Below are 23,885 nucleotides of genomic sequence, written 5' to 3'. Positions count from 1 at the left end.
ACTATAACAGCCCACATTTTGGCTTATAACTCTTGAACTGTAGGTCGTACAATCAAGAAAATCCCTAGATTCCTTGGGTCATGACGCATCCACATAGGCCACTCCCATTTCCGTCAGGATAGATTTTCCGCCATTTGAATTTTCTCCAAATTTGAATGTCCAAATCTCACATAAATTGGTACACATTAGGCATGATCTCTGGACCTATCCAATTAAAACACCACAGGCATAATGTTGGTAGTCCGTATCGTTCAGCCGTAATCGTCGTCCGAAGTTAGTGGGAGGGGACTATTTTACAAAAAAATTGCGCAAATCACAAAAAAAAATTAACCATTTGTTGCAAAAACATGATTTTTGTGGGCTTTCCAAAGCTCGTCTGAACCCCTCCAGCCTTCCTGCAGCAGCTCAGATTGGTGCCTCGAGCTCCCAGCCCAGTTTATAGGGCTGCACAGTGTCTAGTTTTGAAGTTACAGACTCTGCTAAGCAAAAGTGAACAGGGCCAAACTGGACTGAAAGTGACATTTAGGGACGGTGTTTCCAAAGCTCGTCTGAACCCCTCCAGCCTTCCTAGTTCAGCTTACTGTGGACAAACAAGCTGGAACTGAAATGTTTTGTAAGAGCGTGATTTTTGAGTGGTGCAACCACTCCCTTACGGAGCTGTGTGTGGCTGGGCGGGTGACTGGCTGTGTGGGTGGGTCTGAGCACGAAAACAGCATGGTTGTTTTTCACCATTTGTGCGCAACCTAACTCAACCGTTTTGGACGCGGGGCGGCACGCCGGAACCGGCCCGGCCCCTGGGCGCGTTCCTGGGGGTTGGGATGTTCCGGGGACCCCCGGGGGCCCCCACATGGTAACTGTCATTTCTCTACCGTTTCGGATGCGGGCGGCTTGCCGGAACCGGGCCAGCACCCTGGGTGCGTTCCTGTGTGTCTGGAACTTCCGGGGACCCCCCCCCTTGGACCCCCACACGGAGTTGCACCACTCACTTCACACGGGTGTGATTTTTTATCAGTGCTATTGAACACCCTTTGTTGGTTAAAAATATTGAACCAATGAAAAGTATTAAAAAGCGCTTCCGCCAACTCCACTTGAGCTGGAGTTTTTTTCATTTCCTGAAAAATTACCACGCGCACACACACACACACACAATAAAATTAACGGACATTTCTTTCTTTTTTTTTTTACACTTCTGCTTTCAACATTTATTTGTTTTCTGATGTGTTTCATGAACAAAAACAACAGTCGAGGATGAGTTGCTGTAGCAAACAGCAGCACACAGTACAGAAGTTACACTGTAACCTCTGGACGATGAACAGAGAACATTGCCTTTTCTTACAAAGACTTTAGTGGTCACGCAGTGTTTGCGTTATACGAAAATTAGTGGTACTTAGCTTACTACTGTTACACTAACTGCCGGGGTGAGGCAGACAGATGTCTAAAAGCCAAAATGCTCATTCCGACATTATAGTTCGGAGAGTTAGGACATCTAGCGTGGACGGTTTCAGAGAAAAGAGTTCTGAGAAGTTCTGAATTTTACATCACCTCCCTTTCCGAAGAAAAGTTTGGAGGTCGGAAGTAGCATATATTGGCCTACACATTAAAATATTCTGTTAATTTGACTCAACTAATGGAAAAATAGACCTGTAAGCTTGCATCTGGGTCCATTTCTACACTCTTGTGAGTAAAATTAACAGATGACTTTACTTTGTACTGCTGGAAAACAAAATTAAATGAGCCGTTTCCAAATGGCTGCATTTACAATGTGGATTGGAGGGGGGAAATAACAGTCAATAATGAAATTCGACGACATAATTATAAAAACCAATATGCTTTCTCACACAAAAGCAATTTGCTCTCATAAATTATTTGCCCCTTTCCTGAACACATTATTCCACTTTAAAATCTTTTATATAAAAATCTCCCTTTGGCCTTTCTTGTTGCCGTTACTATGACCATAAAAATAAGCAGAAAGCCATGCCAATGCCTCAAAATCTTACAAAAACGTATAAAAAAGCCACTAGACATATATATAAATATGTACAAAACAGGCACAACATGCACTCTGTGAAAGAGGGAATGAGCATAGGTTTCATGGAGTGATTCAATCTGTTTCAAACAGAAAAATAGATTCTCTCTCTCTTTCTCTCTCTCAAAAAAGAAAATCACATCTAAAAGATGGGTTACACCTCAAGCAGAGAGACAGACCATTACAAATGCATGGGATGCGCTGCGAATGAGATGTTTGAGTGAAAAGATCAAAGATATGAGTGGTGGGGGAAAGTGCTACGATAATGATATGCATTCATTTTCTACAACCTGACACAGGAAATAAGGAATCCCGAGATGACAGAATTAGTCGAGAAGAAGGAGCTCCCCTTCGATAGTTTACCTTTTGTTTACCTTTTGTTAAATTGCACAAGCGGCATGGGAAAGCAGCGATGAGCAATCATAGGAATATAAAGCTTGGTTTACACTTACAGTACTTTTGCGTCGTGTCGATCTACAAGTTCACCACATGGCGCATCTGAGCTTGCAGATCTGCACTTCTTTTTGTATAAATCAGGCTTTGCAAGAATGGTTTGGTGTAACAAAGACTTAATGCAATGGAAAGTTCGCCCGGGCACTTCCGTCGACAGCCATGGAGGGTAGATCTGTACCATTACTTCTCAAAGTAGGGTCCAGGGTTCCAAAGGGAACCAAATGGACCCTTATGGGCCCATTTGGTTGCATGTGTACACTGTCAGAGTTCCAAAGGGTCCCTTACAGGTCCATAACTCTGACAATGTACAAATGGAACCAAATGGACCCTTATGATGCCATTTGGTTCCATTTGTACACTCAGAGAATGATGGGGTCCTTGAAATTGGAAAAAGTTAGTATGCTGGTCCAGCAGAACTTTACGTAGTGACTTTGTCCCTGGGCCCTTTGTGTTGCTTCAGTCTTCTTCTCCCGAGTCCCTTTGCTTCATTTCACTCTCGTCCTATCACCCTGTCCATCCATTCCTCTACCATGGGCCCTTGACAGGCGGGCCCTTGGGGCTGTACTCTACCGGATGGCTCTGACAGTCATTGGGGTTACACCGGCCGTCCTTCCCCTTCGAACCGGGATGTCCGGCGGGGCCCGGGATGCCAGGGACACCCTGCTGGCCAACGGATCCGGGGGGTCCCGTCTTACCGTAGCCTGGGGGACCTGGCATGCCTGGAGGAGACACAGGAGGAAGGATATAGTCAAAGATATGTCATATAAGACTTAACACAGCCTTTGGACATCTACAGTATGTACATATGTCATTTTCAGGAAGGAAGGAATTTGACCTTTCTGACCATTGATTTAGTTATGTACTATACTTATGTTAGTTAGTGCTGTAAGCGAATATTCCATATTCAACGGAATATGCAAATGTAAAAATAAGAATAATAATAAATAAGAGAATAGTTCTCGCGAGACTCTGGGCCATGTAACGTTAAACGCCGTCTGGTCTCGCGAGATCACAGAACCGTCAGTCAGAGTCAGAAGGCAGGAGAAGTCTCCCATAGTCTCCCCTCAAGCTTTACTTAATCGTATGACGCTGCCGTGTGTAAACACGACACGATGTAAACGTCCACAGTGCGTCGTTGATGCAACGCGTTGTGAGCTTGTAGATTATTTATGTTTTCCATGCGACACCGGCATACAACGAAGAATAAATCAGCTGCCTCGCTGCTACGCTGCCTGCTTGTTAACACAGACTTCACACTGACCACAGACACGGTGCGGGTAGACACACAGTTGCCTCGGAACATAGAGTTACATAAGTCTCGGAGTCTGTATAGGCTTTTGACAATAAGTTGCTCGGTATTAGAAAGCACACACGTTTAATCACACAATGTTACTTAAATTGATTAAAAAATTATAACCGGTCAAGCTGAAACGGTGATTCATTTGGTAGCGAAGGAAGACAGTTTACAGTGAGACTCGACGACCGAAAACGTGATGTCTCTCACGTTAAAGCTCCCTCTGTGACACATTTACCTTCATTTGAAAACAAATGCATTGCTTTGATTATTTCCCATTTCGTAAGGATTGTTGCAACTTCTATCACAGCACATTGTTGGAGTGATGCGTCTCTGTTCCCCAGATAAGTCCCGGGCTTGTATCTAAACTAAAACATTACAAAATTAGGCTATAAGATAAAATAAATATGAATCATTAATTTGATCTCGCAAGAGAGTGCATTTCTCAGCACCACCCACGGCCGGCGCATATAGAGAAAGAAAGAGAAAGTTTTACTGCATATTAGGCTACATTAATTTATATTACAATTATAATTATAAATTCATTCGACGTTCGATAGGTTCGAATGAGTCGAACCCACGTGCTGGTTTAAAAGGAATATTCGACTGTCATTTTTGGCCAATTCCTGCAGCACTACTACATGTGCTATAATGCCTCAGTCACTGTTCCTGACAAGCACACAGTATACCTCATTACAATAGCTTAATAGCTTCCCTGTCACTTCACGATAGGAACAAAATAATAATAATAATTTGATTTGAATGAGATTTCCATACCTGGTCCTCCCGGAGGTCCTACATCTCCCATCTCTCCAACCCCCTTATCTCCTTTCATACCGGCAGGTCCCCTCGCTCCTGTAAAACATAGGAGCTCGGTTTATTTGTGCCCACACACTTGAACACAGCAAGTACGTCTCACTTTCTGTCTGACACATGATAACATTGTGGGGTGGCTGTGGCTCAGGAGGTAGAGCAGGTCATCCAATGATCCCTGGGTTGGCGGTTCGAATCCCGGCTCCTCCTGTCCACATGTCGAAGTGTCCTTGGGCAAGACACTGAACCCTACATTGCCTCCAATGAGTTGGTCGGTGTGAGCTCGCCACCATTGGTGTGTGAATGTGGGAAGTGAAGACTCTGGCGTCGACTGTTCGCCGCTTCACCTCCCAATGTATGAATGAATGAACAATTGGAAAAGCGCTATAAAAATGCAATTCATCATTGTGTTGTGGCTGAGACATGAAGGATTGCCTCACCGGGGGGTCCTTGGCCTCCCGGACGGCCTTCTCTGCCGATCTGTCCCGGGAGGCCGGGTCCGCCCGTAGACCCGGGTCTGCCTGGATTCCCTTCCTTCCCTGGGGTACCAGGCCTTCCGGGAGATGCCACAGACTCTGGCATCTGCATGCGGGACAGGTAGTAGGCCATTCTCTCTGAGGAGGGGGGAACGTGTGCAATCACAGGTCATTGAAGAGGAAGACACACAGTATAACAGTCAGTGGTGGGAAAAAAAAAAAGTTTTACTGAAGAAAAAGTATCTCTATACCGCAATATATAAGTACTCCATTACAAGAAAAAGTCTGGAATTCAAAAATTCTGTAAAAGTACAAAAGTATTGGTGTCAAAATGTACTTAAATTACAAAAGCAGAAAGTAAAATAGCCGAAATGTACAGGGCTGAAGTGGTTAGTGTATGTATGGTAATAATCAAAATCTACAAATTAACTAGTAACTAAACTATTAACTAAAGCTTTCAAATAAATGTAGTGGAGTAAACGTACAATATTTGCCTGAGATGTAGTGGAGTAGAAGTAAAAGTACTCAAAATTGGAAATACTCCAGTAAAGTACAAATACCTCAAAATAAAAATTAAAAAAGTACAGCACTTGAGTAAATGTACTTGGTTACTTTACACCACAGTATAACACACAGAGTGGTGTCCCAGATGAGAAGTGGAATAATAAACGTGTGACCTCACCCAAACGTTTTTTGGGGAAAGTTGCACAGAGAGGGCCTTTTCCACCGGTTCCTTGTATGAAGTCGTAGTTGTATGAATTTGGCAGAGACCTTGTATCTGTACATTCATAACTGAATGCCCGGCCTAATGTATACTTCATTGTATGACAGTGGGTAGCGAAAATAGCTGATCTAGAAGTTCACAGCTTGTATGGTCGAGCTTATAGATCTGCTATATTCTGCTTTTTTTTTTAACACCCTAGGGAAACAGGTTGACAGTGTGTCCCATCTACCAGTCTGTCTGTGGATTTTATAATGAAACCAAGTATTATTAGTGTGGTTGCCCTAACAGGGCAACACGACTATTGTTATTGTAAATGAGCGATACTTTGACGGACTACTCCTTCAACTACATTTTTGCAACTGAATGGCTGGAAAATGGGAATTAAGAGTTTACATAGTAAGTGGTGCATGCATAAACTTTCCATATCTGCTTCCAGTATTCATTTATGATATATTTTCTCTTTTTGCAGTCAGTTTGTATTGGTGGTGGGGAGGGGGGGCGGGGCGGGGGTCACAAGACATGGCCAAAGCACTTCCGGGGGTCCCCAGCCAAAAAGGTTGAGAACCCCTGATTTAGTCGACCAAAATGTATTCTGGCGGGCGTTGATGCCGTCATAATGACTGTTTTTACACTTGCTGAAAATAGCGACGCGTTGTGAGCTTGTAGATCGGCTACTTTCAGCATGCAACCATGTGTAAAATGACTTATACTGGATCTCTTGTCCATTAGTCCCTTCCTAACATTTTAGTCTAGTTTTTATTTGTTGACGAAATTGTAAATACATTTAGTATTAGTTTTAGTCATCATAGCTTAGTCTTCATAGTAGTTTCCGTTTAGTTTTCGGCAGTGAAAAAAGGTAGTCGAAGAACATTTTTCGTCTTAGTTTTAGTAGACGAAAACAACACTGCCCTGGACAGGACCGTACTTTCAGAACCACAGGTGCACACATGCATGTCCTCACCATCAAAGATCTTGACCACCTGCTGGCGAATAAAGCTCTTGATGTCATCATAGTTGACCACAGCCTAAACAGTGAGAAAAGAAAAAAATAAAAGTTAATATAGACACATGTATTGATCTATACTTCTATAGTATAGCATATTAGGATTTTATAGATCAAAACATGCTCCTCATGCTCCTCGCTCCTCCTTTCACACATTGTACACCTGTTCTAACCACTATATGTTTCTTCTTTTAAATCATAATGTTCAAAATGTTCTTCAATTTAAATCATAATGTTCAAAATGTTCTTCAATTTAAATCATAATGTTCAAAATGTTCATCAAAAAATCATTTTGTTACCTTGTATCCTAGTTTCTTGAGACACTACAGTGTACACTGCACAATTTATGTGGATATTTACCATTATTATAAGTTCCTCTGGATAATAGCATCTAATAAGATAAGAGCCTAAACTGTAAAACTGTAAAGTGCACGTTGTGTGCTTGTAGGCTGTTTTGTGTTCCCCTATAATGACTATGAACGCTAGGATGCTGTGCTTTACCATTTAGACCAGGGGTCCTCAACTAGAAATGCTGAAGGTCCACTAATAATTTTTGAAAAAGACTAAGGTCCGGTCCCATGCCACGCAGCGCGGGCCACACAACGGCCAGCGGAGAGCGGGGCTCTATATTTTTTAGTACAGTCACACCAAGACAAGCTTATACAAATCGGATCCCCTCCCAACCAACCAATACTGGGGTGCAGAGTATGGAAATAAAATGTTTCACAAATATTCCCCTCCAAAAATTCACAGCAAATGAGAGGTATTGTGTTGAGGCACAAAGAACACTTTTATTTTGTCAAGTTAAAAAAAAAAGGTGTGATGTGTGCTGTCTTACGTCATTCCCAGGTATGCCTGCAGGACCCGGGGACCCGTCGGAGCCAGGTGAGCCCGAGTTGCCCCTCTCCCCGTGGGGTCCGGACGGTCCCCTCATGGGCTGTGCTTCCTTCCCGTGGTAGCCTCCGCCGCCACCTGGGGGTCCCGGTCTGCCCCTTTCCCCTGGAGATCCCCTCTGACCGGCGCCACCTGACTCTCCCTGGGCGCCACACGAGACAGAGACAGGGAGTAAGAAGATGTTATGCTTAACCCTTTGAGAGACCAAATTCTACAATGTCTTGACTAAATCATGACAAATAATTTCTATATCAGTGGTTCTCAAACTATTTCATGTCAAGGACCACCAAAAAAGCCACTGGACCACTGGACCCAAATGTCTTTCAGTAGGCCAGAGAATTACCCCCTTTTTATAATATGTCTTGTACTTTTTTGAAATACAGTAGAAGTCAAACGGGCTCTGACAGGGCTGAAGCCTTGCCCAGATTTGGAGACATAGGTCATTGCTATGTCAGACAACTTAAGGCACTTGAATTCCGTGCTCCACATTGGAGCACCGCCATTCCCATGTGGATCCAGATATCCACATGATCCCATTTCTGAGGCGGCGCCAGCCCCTCCTATACCCAACTTTGTGTGTCTGTGTGTACCACGGAAATGATTTGATTGGCTGAGCACGGAATGTGATGTATGATGATAAGAGCACCCCTCACTTCACACGAGTGTGATTATTTTGATTATCAACACTCTACAAGTCAACAATCAGCTTTTGCACTCAAGAGTTTCATGGTTTCACTTTCTGCACCAGGGAGAGCCACGCGTATATAGCCATTATTACCACACCAAACCCTAAAAGGTAACCACTTCTGTTCCGGGGCGTGACAGTCCCATGAGTGCCAGCTGTGTGCCTTTAGTCGCTACCCTGTTCATGCTGCGTTTGATAATGGCCAGGGGGTGGTTCTGTTCCATGCTGTCGTGATAATGGCCAGGGGGGTGGTTCTGTTCCAAGCCGTCGTGCACAAAGCAGCGTGGGCTGTGATTGGTCTACTCCGGGTGGAACAGTTACTGTACACGGTACGCATGGAAACGCTGTTCTGTAGAAAGAGTACATAGGGATATTTCCCAGCATGAGACCTTGTGCTGGACCCTTACCAGTGTGTAACTCTGAGAGTATACAAATGGAACGGTAACCAAATGGAACCTTACAGGTCTGTAACTCTGAGAGTATACAAATGGAACCAAATGGAACCTTACAGGTCTGTACCTCTGAGGGTATACAAATGGAACCAAATGGACCCTTACAGGTCTGTAACTCTGAGAGTATACAAATGGAACCAAATGGACCCTTACAGGTCTGTAACTCTGAGAGTATACAAATGGAACCAAATGGAACCTTACAGGTCTGCACCTCGGAGGGTATACAAATGGAACCAAATGGACCCTTACAGGTCTGTACCTCTGAGGGTATACAAATGGAACCAAATGGACCCTTACAGGTCTGTAACTCTGAGAGTATACAAATGGAACCAAATGGACTCTTACAGGTCTGTACCTCTGAGGGTATACAAATGGAACCAAATGGACCCTTACAGGTCTGTAACTCTGAGAGTATACAAATGGAACCAAATGGACCCTTACAGGTCTGTAACTCTGAGAGTATACAAATGGAACCAAATGGACCCGTAAGGGGTCCTTGAAATGAAAAGGTTGAAGAACCACGGCTCTAGCTGAAATAACTTCTATTAAAAAGATTGAGAGAAAACCATTGTTTCAGAAAGGGGACAGGGCGCTTTAACGCAGCCCTCAGCTACATCTGTATCACAGCCCACAGAGGCATCACACCTCCATCCAGTCTGTGTAAAATACACTCCAAAAAACCTGCTTCTTCTACAGTGGCGACTGTGATTTATCGAGGACAGAGCAGGCCATAATGGACGTCTAATGTTTACATGTCACCGGTGGACAAAGTGGCTTCTGGAAGAACAGAGGAAGGGAGAAGAATGCAGCGGGTCCATTCTCGTCTCATCCTCTCCTCTTGTTCTCCTCTTCCGTGTCGCTAAAAGCCCTGACAATGACATCCTGTCAGCGTGACAAATGGCCTCATCTAGCGATGCTCCTCATGCTTAACGGCATTATCCCGGAGCCAGAGAATAACTCTATCATTATAACCGCCCACTATAAGCGCCTGGCTGCCAAGGAGGTCCTAGAAGGCGCTAGGCTGAGAGCTTGGCTAGCAGGGGAGTCACTAAGAGGCGGTTTGACCGCCGGGGGAGGAGGTGTGGGTGTGAGGTGAGGAAGAGGGAAGGGGTACCAGAGGGATGGTACCCCTTCCCTCTGGGTTGCTGACCGTGGTGGACTGTAGTACTCAACCTCAGTACGTGAAAGTTGCTCTGTCAAATTTATACTTGAGTTAAAGTACACTATACCTACAGTACAGTAGGTATAGTTCTGTATGGTGGACTACCAGTTCTGTATGTTGGACTACCAGTTCTGTATGGTGGACTACCAGTTCTGTATGGTGGACTACCAGTTCTGTATGGTGGACTACCAGTTCTGTATGGTGGACTACCAGTTCTGTATGGTGGACTACCAGTTCTGTATGGTGGACTACCAGTTCTGTATGGTGGACTACGAATGGAAACTAGCATTCTCGCTAAATCCTGTGTATTTACACGCCATTGATTGTGTTGTGTTCATTAACCCATTTTGACCTGAGATCAGATTCTAAAAATGTCTTCTACATCCTGACAGTTTTCTGAAAAAGCTATGTTTCTATGTCAGTCGTTCTTCGATTTTTTCAAAAATAGCAGACCTACAAGCTCGGTGGCGTGCTATGAGCTTGTAGATCTGCTATTTTTCAATAGCTAAAGCATAACATAATGCTAACACCAAAAGGGGTTCCCGCCCAAAATGGGTTAATATGCAGAGAGGCTGGAAGAACATTCACTAAAAATGCCGGGACAATCTTCTCCCTTCTGGCTCCAAAACTATGGAACCCACTTCCCATTGCAATCAGAACTGCAGACTCACTCCCAATCTTCCGCCGTAGTCTGAAAACCCACCTCTTCAGACTCCATTTTAGACCGTAGCACTTACCATAGCACTTGCCCTAGCCTCGACGACCTTACAGGCATATTGACTATTCAAAGGCTCACCTTTCATTTAGACGTATACCCATAGTTTAATTATATAGATATTCTACTGTTAGACGAATGTTAGGTTCTTACGTAGTGATTCTTGATGACTATTTTTTATGTATCTGGTGTATTACCAGGTGTTGTTCTTTCTTACTGTAAATTGCTCTGGATTAATGCCTAAATTGTATGCGCTGTCCCTAATCCCTCCCAAATAAACGTATAAATAAATGAGGTCATGGGGTTACTGAACTGATGACTGTGTTAGGGGAGTGTGCTGAGCGAGCACCAAATAAAGCACAAGCTAGCGTGTTCAGCACTGCTGACTGATGGGGCAAACGTGATGTAGCTGTAGCTCTCCCCGAGCAACAACAACCGACCGAAGGAAAAGTGCTTCATCACATCACCATACAACAGTCTGTCTCTCTCTCTGTGCGTGTGTGTGTGTGTGTGTGTGTGTGTGTGTGTGTGTGTGTATCCATGCTCGGGGAGAGATGAGTGACAGCTGAGATGTGATGCTTGAACTTGACATGCACAATACTTGGTTGAGCGTTGTGTCGCGCAGCCAGCGTTTTTGTTTTTTTTTACCTTCTGACCCGCCTGTCCATTCTCCCCTGTCGTACCTGGTGGTCCCTGTTGAAACAAAGTGGTCAGGTCACTCAGCAGAACACATGGGATAAAGCAAAATAAAATATCATGACTGAAAGTTTAGGTATTATCATTCTTTGGCTGCAACCAGTTGAAGCCATCACAGATTTGAGGCTTTAAACCTTTGCTTTTATCCCATTTCTGAGACCATTCGTGTTTATGGATGATGCTTCTAAAACATGTATTCTATTGCTAGCTTCAAATGTTCATAATAATCTTAAAATAACAAAACCAATAACTAACAATCGGAAATAGCCGATCTATAAGCTCACAACTTATAGATTGTCTATTTTCGGTGAGCGTCGTGCTTCCATTGAAGCCAGCATGGCCCCGCAGATAGGATGGTTCTGTGTGCAGTTTTTGTATCGTCTTGGTGTTATGTGCTATGTGTTGTTCTTGATGTGGGTGTTGAACAGACTGTGAAGACAAATATCCTTTGGGACAAGAATATTATTATTATTATTATTATTATGGAATCCAATTGACTGAGAACTTTAATCCATGAGAACAACAACAGCACAGCCGTACAACCGTCACACTGGATGGGACTCTCCACTAGAGCTGGGCAATCAACACAAAATATATCAAAACTGAATTTAGAACCGACACTTTACTTTATCTTGCTTCGTGTACTATGCTAATCGAATAATGGACAAACTGTTTTTCTCAGATCGGCTATTTAAAAAATAAAATAAGGCAAAAGTCTGAAATAATTGTGATAATGATTTGAAGTCATATCGCCCAGCCCTATAGTCTCCACCAATATTGTGCACTTCATCGATGGTCACCACCAGCCAGTTATACTCACGTCATTACCCTCTTTACCATCGGTGCCTGGCTCTCCCTGCAACACAGAGGGGACAGAATTACAGGAGACATGTTAGTTGGTTGGTTGGTCAAACGGAGGAGAACTATACTTTGTCTGTGGGGGTCTCACGCACCATTGGGCCTTGATGTCCATGGGGTCCCGTGGGTCCTAGCATACCAGGCAAACCCCTCTCTCCCGGCTGGCCGATGGCACCATTGATACCCTAGACAGAGAGAGAGAGAGAGAGAGACGAGAGATATGGGAGAGAGAGAGGAATCAGAATGCTTAATAGCATTTTTACAGTGTTTCTACTTGATATACACACACCCACACACCCACCCACACACATTTTAATCATTTATTTATGTCCACATAAGAGATACAATACAAGGACACAAATATTTACACACACCCCCCACACACACACACACACACACACACACACACACACACACACACACACACACACACACACACACACACACACACACACACACACACACACACACACACACACACACACACACACACACACACACACACACACACACACACACACACACACTATGGGTGCAAATTATAGGGAGGGGGGGTAGAGTGTGGATGTAGGAGGAGGGGATCAGAACCCCTGCAAATGAGACTTGAACTCCGTTGGTCTATAAATATCTCCATGCAAATTATTCTCATGGCAAAAGATTTAAAGATTAAACGGGTGGCTTCTTGAGCTCTGCGTACTCTCAGTTTATAATACAATTTCACACAGCCCTAAAACAGGGCATGCCATTCTTCATTACATCTTTTCAGAATGCTACAAAGACAGCCAACTTTTCTGATGTTATGGCACTGTGTGGAATAGGGAGCTACTCCTAATCCTAGATAGTGATGTTCTGGCACTGTGTGGAATAGGGAGCTACTCCTAATCCTAGATAGTGATGTTCTGGCACTGTGTGGAATAGGGAGCTACTCCTAATCCTAGATAGTGATGTTATGGCACTGTGTGGAATAGGGAGCTACTCCTAATCCTAGATAGTGATGTTATGGCACTGTGTGGAATAGGGAGCTACTCCTAATCCTAGATAGTGATGTTGTGGCACTGTGTGGAATAGGGAGCTACTCCTAATCCTAGATAGTGATGTTATGGCACTGTGTGGAATAGGGAGCTACTCCTAATCCTAGATAGTGATGGTCTGGCACTGTGTGGAATAGGGAGCTACTCCTAATCCTAGATAGTGATGTTATGGCACTGTGTGGAATAGGGAGCTACTCCTAATCCTAGATAGTGATGTTATGGCACTGTGTGGAATAGAGAGCTACTCCTAATCCTAGATAGTGATGTTATGGCACTGTGTGGAATAGGGAGCTACTCCTAATCCTAGATAGTGCTAATAGCACTGTTAAAACACATCTGTCATGTACACGCACTTTGTTTTATGATGCTTTATTGTGTAGGTTTTATTTTTGTCAGGTGAAACCTGACATACAACGGGCCCGTTTCTATTAGCGACCTAGTCATGATTGACTGCCCCGCAAGCCAATGGGAGTCTGACCCCATACTCTGAAATGCTGCTTAAGCCAATGGGAGTCTGACCCCATACTCTGAAATGCTGCTTAAGCCAATGGGAGTCTGACCCCATACTCTGAAACACTGCCTAAGCCAATGGGAGTCTGAAACCATACTCTGAAACGCCGCGAAACATAGCGACCTAGTCATGATTGGCTGCCTCCTAAGCTACAGTATGACACGCACACCGTGGAGGTGTGCACCCAGACCACACTCTGCAACACCGCATTGCGGAGCAGAACACCCGATAACACCGGCTAATGTTATGAGCTAACTGGAGAGCAGGAAAAAAAGATGGAGAAAAGGGGGGACAGATGCACAACGGAAACAGCACGTGGGTGCTGTGACAAATATGACTATGTCATCATTTGTTTTATTTCGTTCTTATTATGTTGCTTTGTTTCAACCTTTAATTTGTTTTATTTCCATGTGGTTGCGAGTTGTCTGTTCATTGTACAGCAACGTGTACATGTTTTGAAAGGCACTTTATACATACATAAAATTATGAATACTTGTCTGTCCATCTGTCTTTAAATTGTTGTCATAGGGAATTGAAAACATTATACTGAAGGAATCATCCTTTTCAAATACATTCGACCATACGGTATAGCAGCATGAGTCATTGGTGGCAATCTTTGATCCGGGCTGGTTTGATAATTATAATTATAAATGCAATAATTATTGCATTAGCTGGAATGCATTAACCCATTAAGACCTAGGGCCGATTCTACAAATGCCAGTAGTTTTTTCCAAGATTAAAAAATATATATATTCAAAAACACCAGAGTGCGAGACGCACTGTGAGCTTGTAGATCAGATATTTTTGAATAGCCAACGCTAAAATCTAAAATGACACAGATGCTTTCCCGGATTGAATGGGTTAACGCAAATGGAAATCGTTTGTCAGGCATGTAACATTTTTTTAAACGCACGGAAATTTGAATCCCATTTCTGTATACAATTAACATCCTGTGGCAAGCTTTGTTAAATGAGCTATATTTCACATTCTGGTATTAGAATCAGCGTGTGCATTCATAATAGCAACATGCATCATTCTAGCTGGGATTAAAAAGAAAGCTAATGAGAAATTTGGTATCAGATGATAGCACAATATCAGTGTATTATGACAGAATATTTCTATTCAAAGCTACATGACATGGTGTGAATGATGAATTATTGACCGTTGCATTCATCTTATCGTGAATATTATTATAATTTATAATTGTTTTAACTTTCTATCCGTTGTGGGGCTAATGTCCATATGCTAATGAGCAGCCAAAACACTGAGCTGTCTACTGCAGTGGTTCTCAAAGTGGGGTCCCCAGCTAAATGATAGTTTGGAACCAAATGGACCCATATGGTTCTGTAACTCTGAGAGTGTACAAATGGACCCATATGGTTCTGTAACTCTGAGAGTGTACAAATGGAACCAAATGGACCCATATGGTTCTGTAACTCTGAGAGTGTACAAATGGACCCATATGGTTCTGTAACTCTGAGTGTACAAATGGAACCAAATGGACCCATATGGTTCTGTAACTCTGAGAGTGTACAAATGGACCCATATGGTTCTGTAACTCTGAGAGTGTACAAATGGAACCAAATGGACCCATATGGTTCTGTAACTCTGAGAGTGTACAAATGTACCCATATGGTTCTGTAACTCTGAGAGTGTACAAATGGAACCAAATGGTCCCATATGGTTCTGTAACTCTGAGAGTGTACAAATGGACCCATATGGTTCTGTAACTCTGAGTGTACAAATGGAACCAAATGGACCCATATGGTTCTGTAACTCTGAGTGTACAAATGGAACCAAATGGACCCATATGGTTCTGTAACTCTGAGAGTGTACAAATGGAACCAAATGGACCCATATGGTTCTGTAACTCTGAGAGTGTACAAATGGAACCAAATGGTTCTGTAACTCTGAGAGTGTACAAATGGAACCAAATGGAACTCTCAGAGTTAAATTAACATTGATTTTACAATATAAATTGGGGTCTCAGAGATAAAAATGCCTAAGGCATGTCAATGTAAAAAACCTTCTCTTATGACTGGGTCCCTTGCATTATCTCTTCAAATGGGGGTCCGTGGGCTAATCAATGCGATGTGTTGAGAGCTTGCAGATCACCTATTTCTGAAATGCATCAGGGGAATTGTAGGACCACGGAAAAAGGCCAAGATAGACAGAAAGGGGAATCGAATTTCCGTTCTGTTCTGCTCTCCAGGCCCATTATCTTACATGCAATTTGTTGAGTGAAAACGGTCATGCTAAATAAGAATTTGAGATCTGTATACGTTTAATATGAATTTGAAGTAAATCATGGACAATCACCCCATGAACAAAAACTGTACATTTAGACATTAGAACAAGAAAACATTTAGGTACAGTAGCAGAGAAACGAAAGTGCATGCACACAGTGGTACAATAGCTGGCCTCACATCACAGTATGCCTAGCCCCCCAAGATAAAATATTGAGGTGAACAAACCAAAATAAAACAGATAGCTCAACCAGGTTTCTGTGGGTGCTGAGGAAAATGTTCTGCGGAGACCATGATTCACATCGCAAAGCTGATACTGGGCACCTAAACCCTGAATCAGTGTCGGGCCATTATGGACCGCCTCCGCTTTAACCCATTTAGACCTGAGGACGCATGTGTGTCATATTATAGCTTTAAACCCATTCTGGGCGGGAACCCCTTTTGGTGTTTTAACTAAGCATTATGTTATACTTTAGCTATTGAAAAATAGCAGATCTACAAGCTCATAGCGCGCCACTCGGTGGCGCGCTATGAGCTTGTAGATCTGCTATTTTTGGAAAATCGTAAAAATGCGGCACAAATCTTTGAATATATTTTCTTTCAGAGCAAACCTTTTTTTTTTCGACGTCAGGCCTGAATGGGTTAACATAGTGGACCTCGAAGTAGAAGGACTCTTATTTAGCGCAGCTTGTGGCCGTTTTCACTCGATAAACGCTTGTTCGGACACGGGACAGGGGAGCGGAGAACATTATGTCCTCCTGGAAGTACCATTATGGGGCTAATGAAAGGCAAACAAGGTGACAGTGCAGACAGAGAGCAGGTGACGTGGAGGTCAGTGAGAAAACAAGGCTGTGTTTGATTGCGGCGTGCTGGCGTGCCGGGTGAAGAGGGCGCCTTTTGGAAACGCTTTATAAACTGCACTATACGTTAACCCAGCTAGCACACATTTGAGTTCTCTAAAAAGGGAGATAAAACTGCAGTCCCCAATCATCGACGATTGAAGTTCTGCTCTCCATTTTTACTGTGGGTAATTATTGCATGATTGACGTGTAGCCAGGGAATCTAAAGGGAGAGATAAATCAATGTCCAGTGCAGTAACTCAAGTGGAATGTAACTCATGTTGGAGTATCTTCAACAGAGTGTCTCTCTCTGATGAAGGTTGGTGAAATACAGGAACAAGATGTGTATCCCATAACAGGTTATAAAGTAATATTATATCTATCTATAAATGCACCATGTCTCTGTCTGTCTGTCTGTCTGTCTGATCCAAATAACTCGAGAACCGTTCGCCCCACCTTCGGTCAGACCCACGGTTGTCCAGAACCGCCCCAAAAAGGCCTCTGCCCGGGCTCTGGATAGGGCCCCTGGGTCCATTATGGATCTGGCCTGTTCTGACATCATTCTGACATCTGCAAATAACTCCATAAATGGGCATAAAAGGGACACAGACATAATATCTGGGTGGGGCATGCATTTCCAACTTGCAGGCCAAGTAGGCCAGTGCCCAACGAGCACTGCTGTAGAAGCTCCAATGCATAATATCTGGGTGGGGCATGCATTGCCCAACGGTTACCGCTCTAGTTCTAGTTTATGTTTAATGGCCAAACAAACTTATAACTAATATTTTGTGAAAAAATACGTCTTGTTTATAGATATTTTTCAAATGCATGTTTGGCCATTTTCTTTGTTTTTACCAGCTGCGAAGCAGGCTGGGCTACAATCTATCAGGTTGGTAGTGGCAACTTATGGTAGTGGCAACTTATCATTTCATTGGCTGCCGTAGTCACCTATCTTTCTGATTGGCTGCATCGTCTCTAGGCAACCAGACACTTTTTGCCTCTAGCCGACCTCTCAGCCAATGGGTTAGCATTGCAGCCAGCAGCAACCCACTGTGTGTGTGTGTGTGTGTGTGTGTGTGTGTGTGTGTGTGTGTGTGCGCGTGCGTACGTGTGCGTGTAGCTGGTAAAATATTACTATGTCATTTTGGGCTTGTTTATGTATAAACTCTAGTCTCTAGCATGGGACAAAGCACTGAAAGCAGGTCAGAGAGAAACAAGCAGACACTGAAATTAAAATGACACAACTGTCTAGCTCTCATCGAGCACTCTTAAAAACCTTTTTAACATTCATGTTAACATTTTTCTGACAGCCAGCATAACTCTGACTCACGGGCAGAAACAACGTGACCTTATCTAATGCTGTTAGACAGTAGTTCTGCCTGCATCTCGGACAAGTAAACGGCTGCTTCGGAACAACACGTTTGCGGTGTTGTGTGTTTATCCGAGTTGGCATGACATTTCGGATTAGTAAGGGCAAAGGTAGATGCTTAAGCCTGATTAGCACTCCCTTGTGCGGCGTTGCCGTGTGCCGAAAATAATCTTGAAACGGTGGCGTGTAAACGGGCTCCTGCATTGGACTTTTTTGTCTTTTTGTGTTAGATTTAGCTACTGTATATATTTTTGAAGTAATTATTGCTGTGTTTGTTCAGTAACAGGCGTTATGCCTCTGCAGCTTTCTAGTAAACAACCAATTAACCCATTCAGGCCTGACGTCGAAATTTAAAATTTTTTTTTTCTAAATCATGACAATTTTCTGAAAGATTTGAGGCAGATTTTAACGATTTTTCAAAAATGGCAGACCTACAAGTTCATAGCGCGCCACTCGGTGGCGCGCTATGAGCTTGTAGATCTGCTATTTTTCAATAGCTAAATTATAACAATGTTTAAAACACCAAAAGGGGTTCCCGCCCAAAATGGGTTAACTACAGGATGCAGTATAAACAAGTGAAATTGGAAGTGATGAAACAAATAAATGAGAAGAGAAAAATTGGAACTGGAACACTATAATACTTGATTGGATGAAATTGGCAACCGACCCAAAAACACATTTTCCATTTATGAAAGAGCAGGAGAGACGTGGAGACCACCATTATGGAACAAACTCTCTATGGCAATGATGATTACTAACAGAATATATACTGACAAGCTTGAACTTTTTAATAGACTGTTTAATTTTATTTTTTTATCCCACGATTTTTTCACCCATTGTCAATTATCTAACGTAAGCCTGGGTACTACACTCCCTCTGCCAACCTGGGGAGAGCAAGGGACTGACCTCATGCTTCCTTCTATGCATGAGGAGTCCAAGCTGCATCTTTTCAGCTAACAGGGTTTCCCCAGTTGGACGTCGTAGCATGTGGAACACGTTATTCCAACCTGTTTCTTTCACATCCATCGGGCAGCCAGGGGGAGGCAGTTTGGAGACCAGGATTACTGTATATTTTTTGAGGGTACCTACCCTAGGGGACACGGGGAGAACATGCAAACTCCCCACAGAAAGGACTTTTTGCCAACCCCACCCAGCCTCCCCGGCAGGAATCAAACCCAGGACCTTCTAGCTGTGAGGCGACAGCGCTACCGACTGCACCACGGCTTTGTTTTATCTAAGGCAATAAGTAAAGCACTTACTTTACACCCCCTACCCTTTAGCTGTGTTTGCTGCTCCTGCATGAACCATCTTTACTGTATGAGAGCAGTTAAGTGGATCGAGCACTGGTTCCTTGTACATGGACTGACCTGCTTGTTGTATAGTCATTATAGTCACTTTGGAAAGTTACCAAGATAATTCATTTATCAATTGTCCTTCTGCTCATACGGTATACTGTACATCCACAAAATGGTGTTTAGAATCCCTGTGTTTTAGCTTCAGCGAATACACTGTGTATTCACACACACACACACACACACACACACACACACACACACACACACACACACACACACACACACACACACACACACACACACACACACACACACACACACACACACACACACACACACACACACACACACACACACACACACACACACACACACACACACACACACACACTTCCCCATGCAACCCAGACTCATTAAAAGAATTATCTTTGACATCTCTCTCACCACTCCTGCAGGGCCAGCCGGTCCTGGGGGTCCAGCCGGTCCAGCGGGACCCTGTTATGGAAGAGGAAAAATAACACAGACACACCAATTATTATACAGCCTCCTGTACGGAGAAAACGTGATATTGTGATATCGACCAGGCAGTGTGCGACACAGACGGAGGGGAGAGTAGTGAGGTCGAAGGTCGTGAACTCACAACATGTCCGGAGGGTCCGGGCCTTCCCTGAGGTCCTGGGGTGCCGGGGTCACCCTGCGTGGAGAGGTCAACAGGTTAGATAACTGACCTCAGATGGTCTGCTGGGTATTTCTGATGTAACGTGTGAAGCGTGTCTGGATGTACTAATACTCTTTAGATGATGTACAATATCACACAAAAACTCACCTCCAGTCCTGCTCTGCCTGATGGGCCTGGAGGACCTACAGGTCCCAGGTCACCCTGGGGGGAGGGGGGGGGGGGAAGGGGGGGGGTGAATAATGAAAACAAGTAGGATATGGGAATAATGAAAAGATGATGGAGGACTGAGATTAGATTAGGCAAGATATTGACTTCTGCAATGTAATAGGTTTCATCCGTGTCAATTTTAACAATGCAAGGGGGGGATCTAGTTCCAAAATATCCTCTCTATTGCTCCCTTGCTTGCGTTTTAGCCTTGGCCTTGAAAAATGGAGCAAGAGCACAGATAATGTATAATAAATAAAAAACAGGAGAAAGGAATTAGATCGATGGCAAGAAAGACACATACAACGTCGGTGTTAGGGAAAGTGCCATCGGCTGTCTCCCTAGCACTAACTTAAACTATACGGAGATATTATTGACACAAAACAGTAACAGCAATAGAATTCTGAAAGTTGATTGTTTAGTTGTTGTTTTTTTCACACACCAACGTATACAGTATATTGCAATATGTGTGTTTATCTGTACACCCAGATATACATGTAGACAGACAGACAGACAGACAGACAGACAGACAGACAGACAGACAGACAGACTCTGTCTCTCCCAGTCTTTGAACAGAGGCCCTCATTCACAGCCCTCTGCAAGCAGCGAACGTGGTCTGCTAACCTTTTGTCCAGGGAAGCCGACATGGCCCTTCAGCCCTTTGAATCCCTGTGGAAGTAGACCAAAGAGAATAACATTGGCACTCTGTCAGAATCCACAAAGTACACAGACCGCCAAAAGAGCTGACACATGCGTCTTTGAAATCTCACATTTTGATTGGAACACCTGCTCTCGGGGCGACTGCACAGCGCGATACACAGAGAAAAGCCAGATACAGCGGGGACTCGGGGAGGGAGACGAATCGATTTATTTCTTCCTTGAAACGAGAGTCTGGTGTGTGAATATCACTATATATATGCTGCATGAGAGAGACGGGATGGAGCTGCGGGGAAAATGATACTAAAATACTAAGTTGGAGCCTTGAATCGTGAATGACTTTCAAATGAGGTCAGATTACTAGTGATGCAAAGGTGGCAACACTGCTAAGTCATAAGTACTGTACTTTAGAGTTCCGGAAAACCCAACAGGCCCCGAGACCGGATTCGGTCCGGATCCGTGTTTTACCATGATCACTCAGACACCCGTGTCTTTTCCGGTTGTATTATCTCGGACCTCTGGTCTGCTTGTCATTATGTATGAATACCCGAGTGGATCCGAGATGACCTCTGCTCAGCGCTGATTGTCTAAGAAAAGCATGAAGTGCTGCGATGATTACACTGACCTGGGATCAGATTGCTGCAGCGCAAACAGTTCAGTGAGAGTGGAGAGCACGGACTCAGAGCGCATCCAAATAACACTCATGGAATTCAGATGTGCACGCAACGTGGTGTGTGCAATCATGGATTCCTGCAGTTTTGTCCATAAAATATTAGATCGGGCCTGGAATATCAAATCGTAAGTAAGAACAAATCGGATCTCGGCCCATCTTTTAAAAAAGAACGTCGGATCCACTCTCGGAACTAAATTCACAGGTCCAGGTCTGTCATTTTGGACGCGAAGAGCTCCACTATACTGTAAGCGCTAAATTACCGCTGATGTACATTATAGTAAGTAAGTAAGTAAGTACATTTTATTTATAAAGCACTTTTCAAAACAAAGTTACAAAGTGCTGACAACAAGGTAAAAACAATCAAATTAAAACACAAGATTAATAACACAACAAGAAGAAAAGCAAAACATTGACCATGCACAAATAGGTCAGGTAGACATTTCAGAGGCCAAAATGCATACGAAATAAATATGTTTTCAGCAAATTCTTAAAGCTGTCAACAGACTCTGCATTCCTTATCGACATTTTAAATTAGCCATTTAATTGTACAAGTTTTTAACATAACACAAATGTTAGCTTGTTTGAGCGGTTAATGATGAGAGGGAAATGTGTTTACTGTACTGTAAAGGAAATTGTTAATTAAGAGACAACTGTACTCAGTAGTATGAGTTCAATATGTAAATAGCATGCACTGACAATCAAAAACAAGATACGTGTTTCTCCATACACAAGTTCTAATATAATTTAACTAAATAAATTAAACATTTGATGATGAAAAGCATGATGATTTGCATAGTAGGCCTAGTTTGTGGTGCAGAAACTTGCTCGTGTTAAGTCTGATTTCACACACAGCAATTTAATTAGCAGTATCCCTACTGGACTATCCTCCACAACCATACAAAGGGAGTGAAAAAGAATTTACGGCAGTGGCAATTATGGAAGTTGAGTTCTATTTATCTTCATTTCTCATGTGAATTGCCTTCATTTGACGATTCTACAATGGAGGTACAATGCATTCAATTTTGTTCAATAATGTTTCTATAACATCCTTCTGCCGTTGGAAGACTATAGATATGGGGCTGATATTACTCTGATATTAAAATAATGCTCAAATTCAACAATTCCAATTAAAAGAATGGGTCAGAATGGGTCATGTGCTTGACAAGATGATATAATATGACAGGCAAAGACACCGGTTCCTGCATAATATGCCAAGTTCTTAATGCTGTCATATTCTATCGTACAGTATTGATAAATGCAACATTATTGGAAAAGAGACACCCAAACAGGTCATGCGCAGGTCAAAGGTCATATATACTCACAGGCATTCCTCTGGGTCCTGCTGGCCCTGGAGGGCCCACATCTCCCTGACAGAGGCAACAACAAAACAGACATTTCACAACACAAAAATGAACTTTCTTGCAATAACCACTTAAGCCTTTCCCAAGTAATGAAAATAGCAGACCTAGAGGCTCACAATGCATATTATGACGGTTGTAGATGTGCTCTTTTTGAGATTTATTTTATTTTTCAGAAATCCATGTAATGATCAAAACAGGGACAACAGGGTTAACGTGGCTGACTTGCGTTGGCGCAGCAGTGTACCGTGTCTGCCCTTGAGTAGCTTTGTGTTCCACTGCATATACTATACCAGGGGTGGGCAACTTTGACGATGGCGAGGGCCAGTATATTTCCACACTCACTCCAGAGGGGCCACAGTGCATATTACTGTCGTAGCAAAAATAGCTGATCTACAAGCTCAAAACACGTCACAATGCGACGCGTTTTGAGCTTGTATTTTTTGCTATATTTGAATTGAAAACCTGAATCATTTTTGCTATTTTTGAATTGGAATCCTGAAAAGTAACCTTTTGATTGAATTTCAAATGCATTTAGTTATAGTTATGTTAACTTTATGAACTGTTAACATAACTACATTGGACACAAAAAGACAATAACATTAAGTACTAGTCATTTCATACTAGTCATGAAGTAATTAAAGCGGGTTGGGAATTGTAACAGCTGAAATCAATACTATATCAGTATTCTGATATTAACATGCGGGCCGCATTAAGTGAAGGTGGGGGCTGCATGTGGCCCCCGGGCCGCCAGTTGCCCACCCCTGTACTA

The 23,885-nt window shown here is 43.2% G+C and overlaps 1 protein-coding gene across 9 annotated transcripts in view; it reads right to left on the bottom strand.

The window, feature by feature from the left end:
* Positions 1–1,179: 1,179 nt before the first annotated feature.
* Positions 1,180–23,885, bottom strand: part of col16a1 (collagen, type XVI, alpha 1) — a 124,051-nt gene continuing 101,345 nt past the window's right edge. For all 9 annotated transcript variants that reach the window (XM_079522671.1, XM_079522670.1, XM_079522676.1 and 6 more), the window contains 13 exons: positions 23,078–23,122; positions 21,050–21,094; positions 20,369–20,422; positions 20,183–20,236; positions 19,987–20,037; positions 12,347–12,436; positions 12,214–12,249; positions 11,346–11,390; positions 7,628–7,825; positions 6,748–6,811; positions 5,027–5,200; positions 4,551–4,628; positions 1,180–3,198 (listed from right to left, as the gene is read on the bottom strand). In XM_079522671.1, coding sequence (XP_079378797.1) covers positions 3,005–3,198; positions 4,551–4,628; positions 5,027–5,200; positions 6,748–6,811; positions 7,628–7,825; positions 11,346–11,390; positions 12,214–12,249; positions 12,347–12,436; positions 19,987–20,037; positions 20,183–20,236; positions 20,369–20,422; positions 21,050–21,094; positions 23,078–23,122 — 1,128 coding nt within the window. In that variant the 3' untranslated portion in view covers positions 1,180–3,004. The remainder of the gene's footprint in view (positions 3,199–4,550; positions 4,629–5,026; positions 5,201–6,747; positions 6,812–7,627; positions 7,826–11,345; positions 11,391–12,213; positions 12,250–12,346; positions 12,437–19,986; positions 20,038–20,182; positions 20,237–20,368; positions 20,423–21,049; positions 21,095–23,077; positions 23,123–23,885) is intronic.

This window comes from Electrona antarctica, assembly GCF_951216825.1.
Source record: "Electrona antarctica genome assembly, chromosome: 15".
Classification (NCBI taxonomy): Eukaryota; Metazoa; Chordata; class Actinopteri; order Myctophiformes; family Myctophidae; genus Electrona; species Electrona antarctica.
Note: the sequence above shows the minus strand (reverse complement) of the source record. Positions and strands in the feature narration are given on the sequence as shown.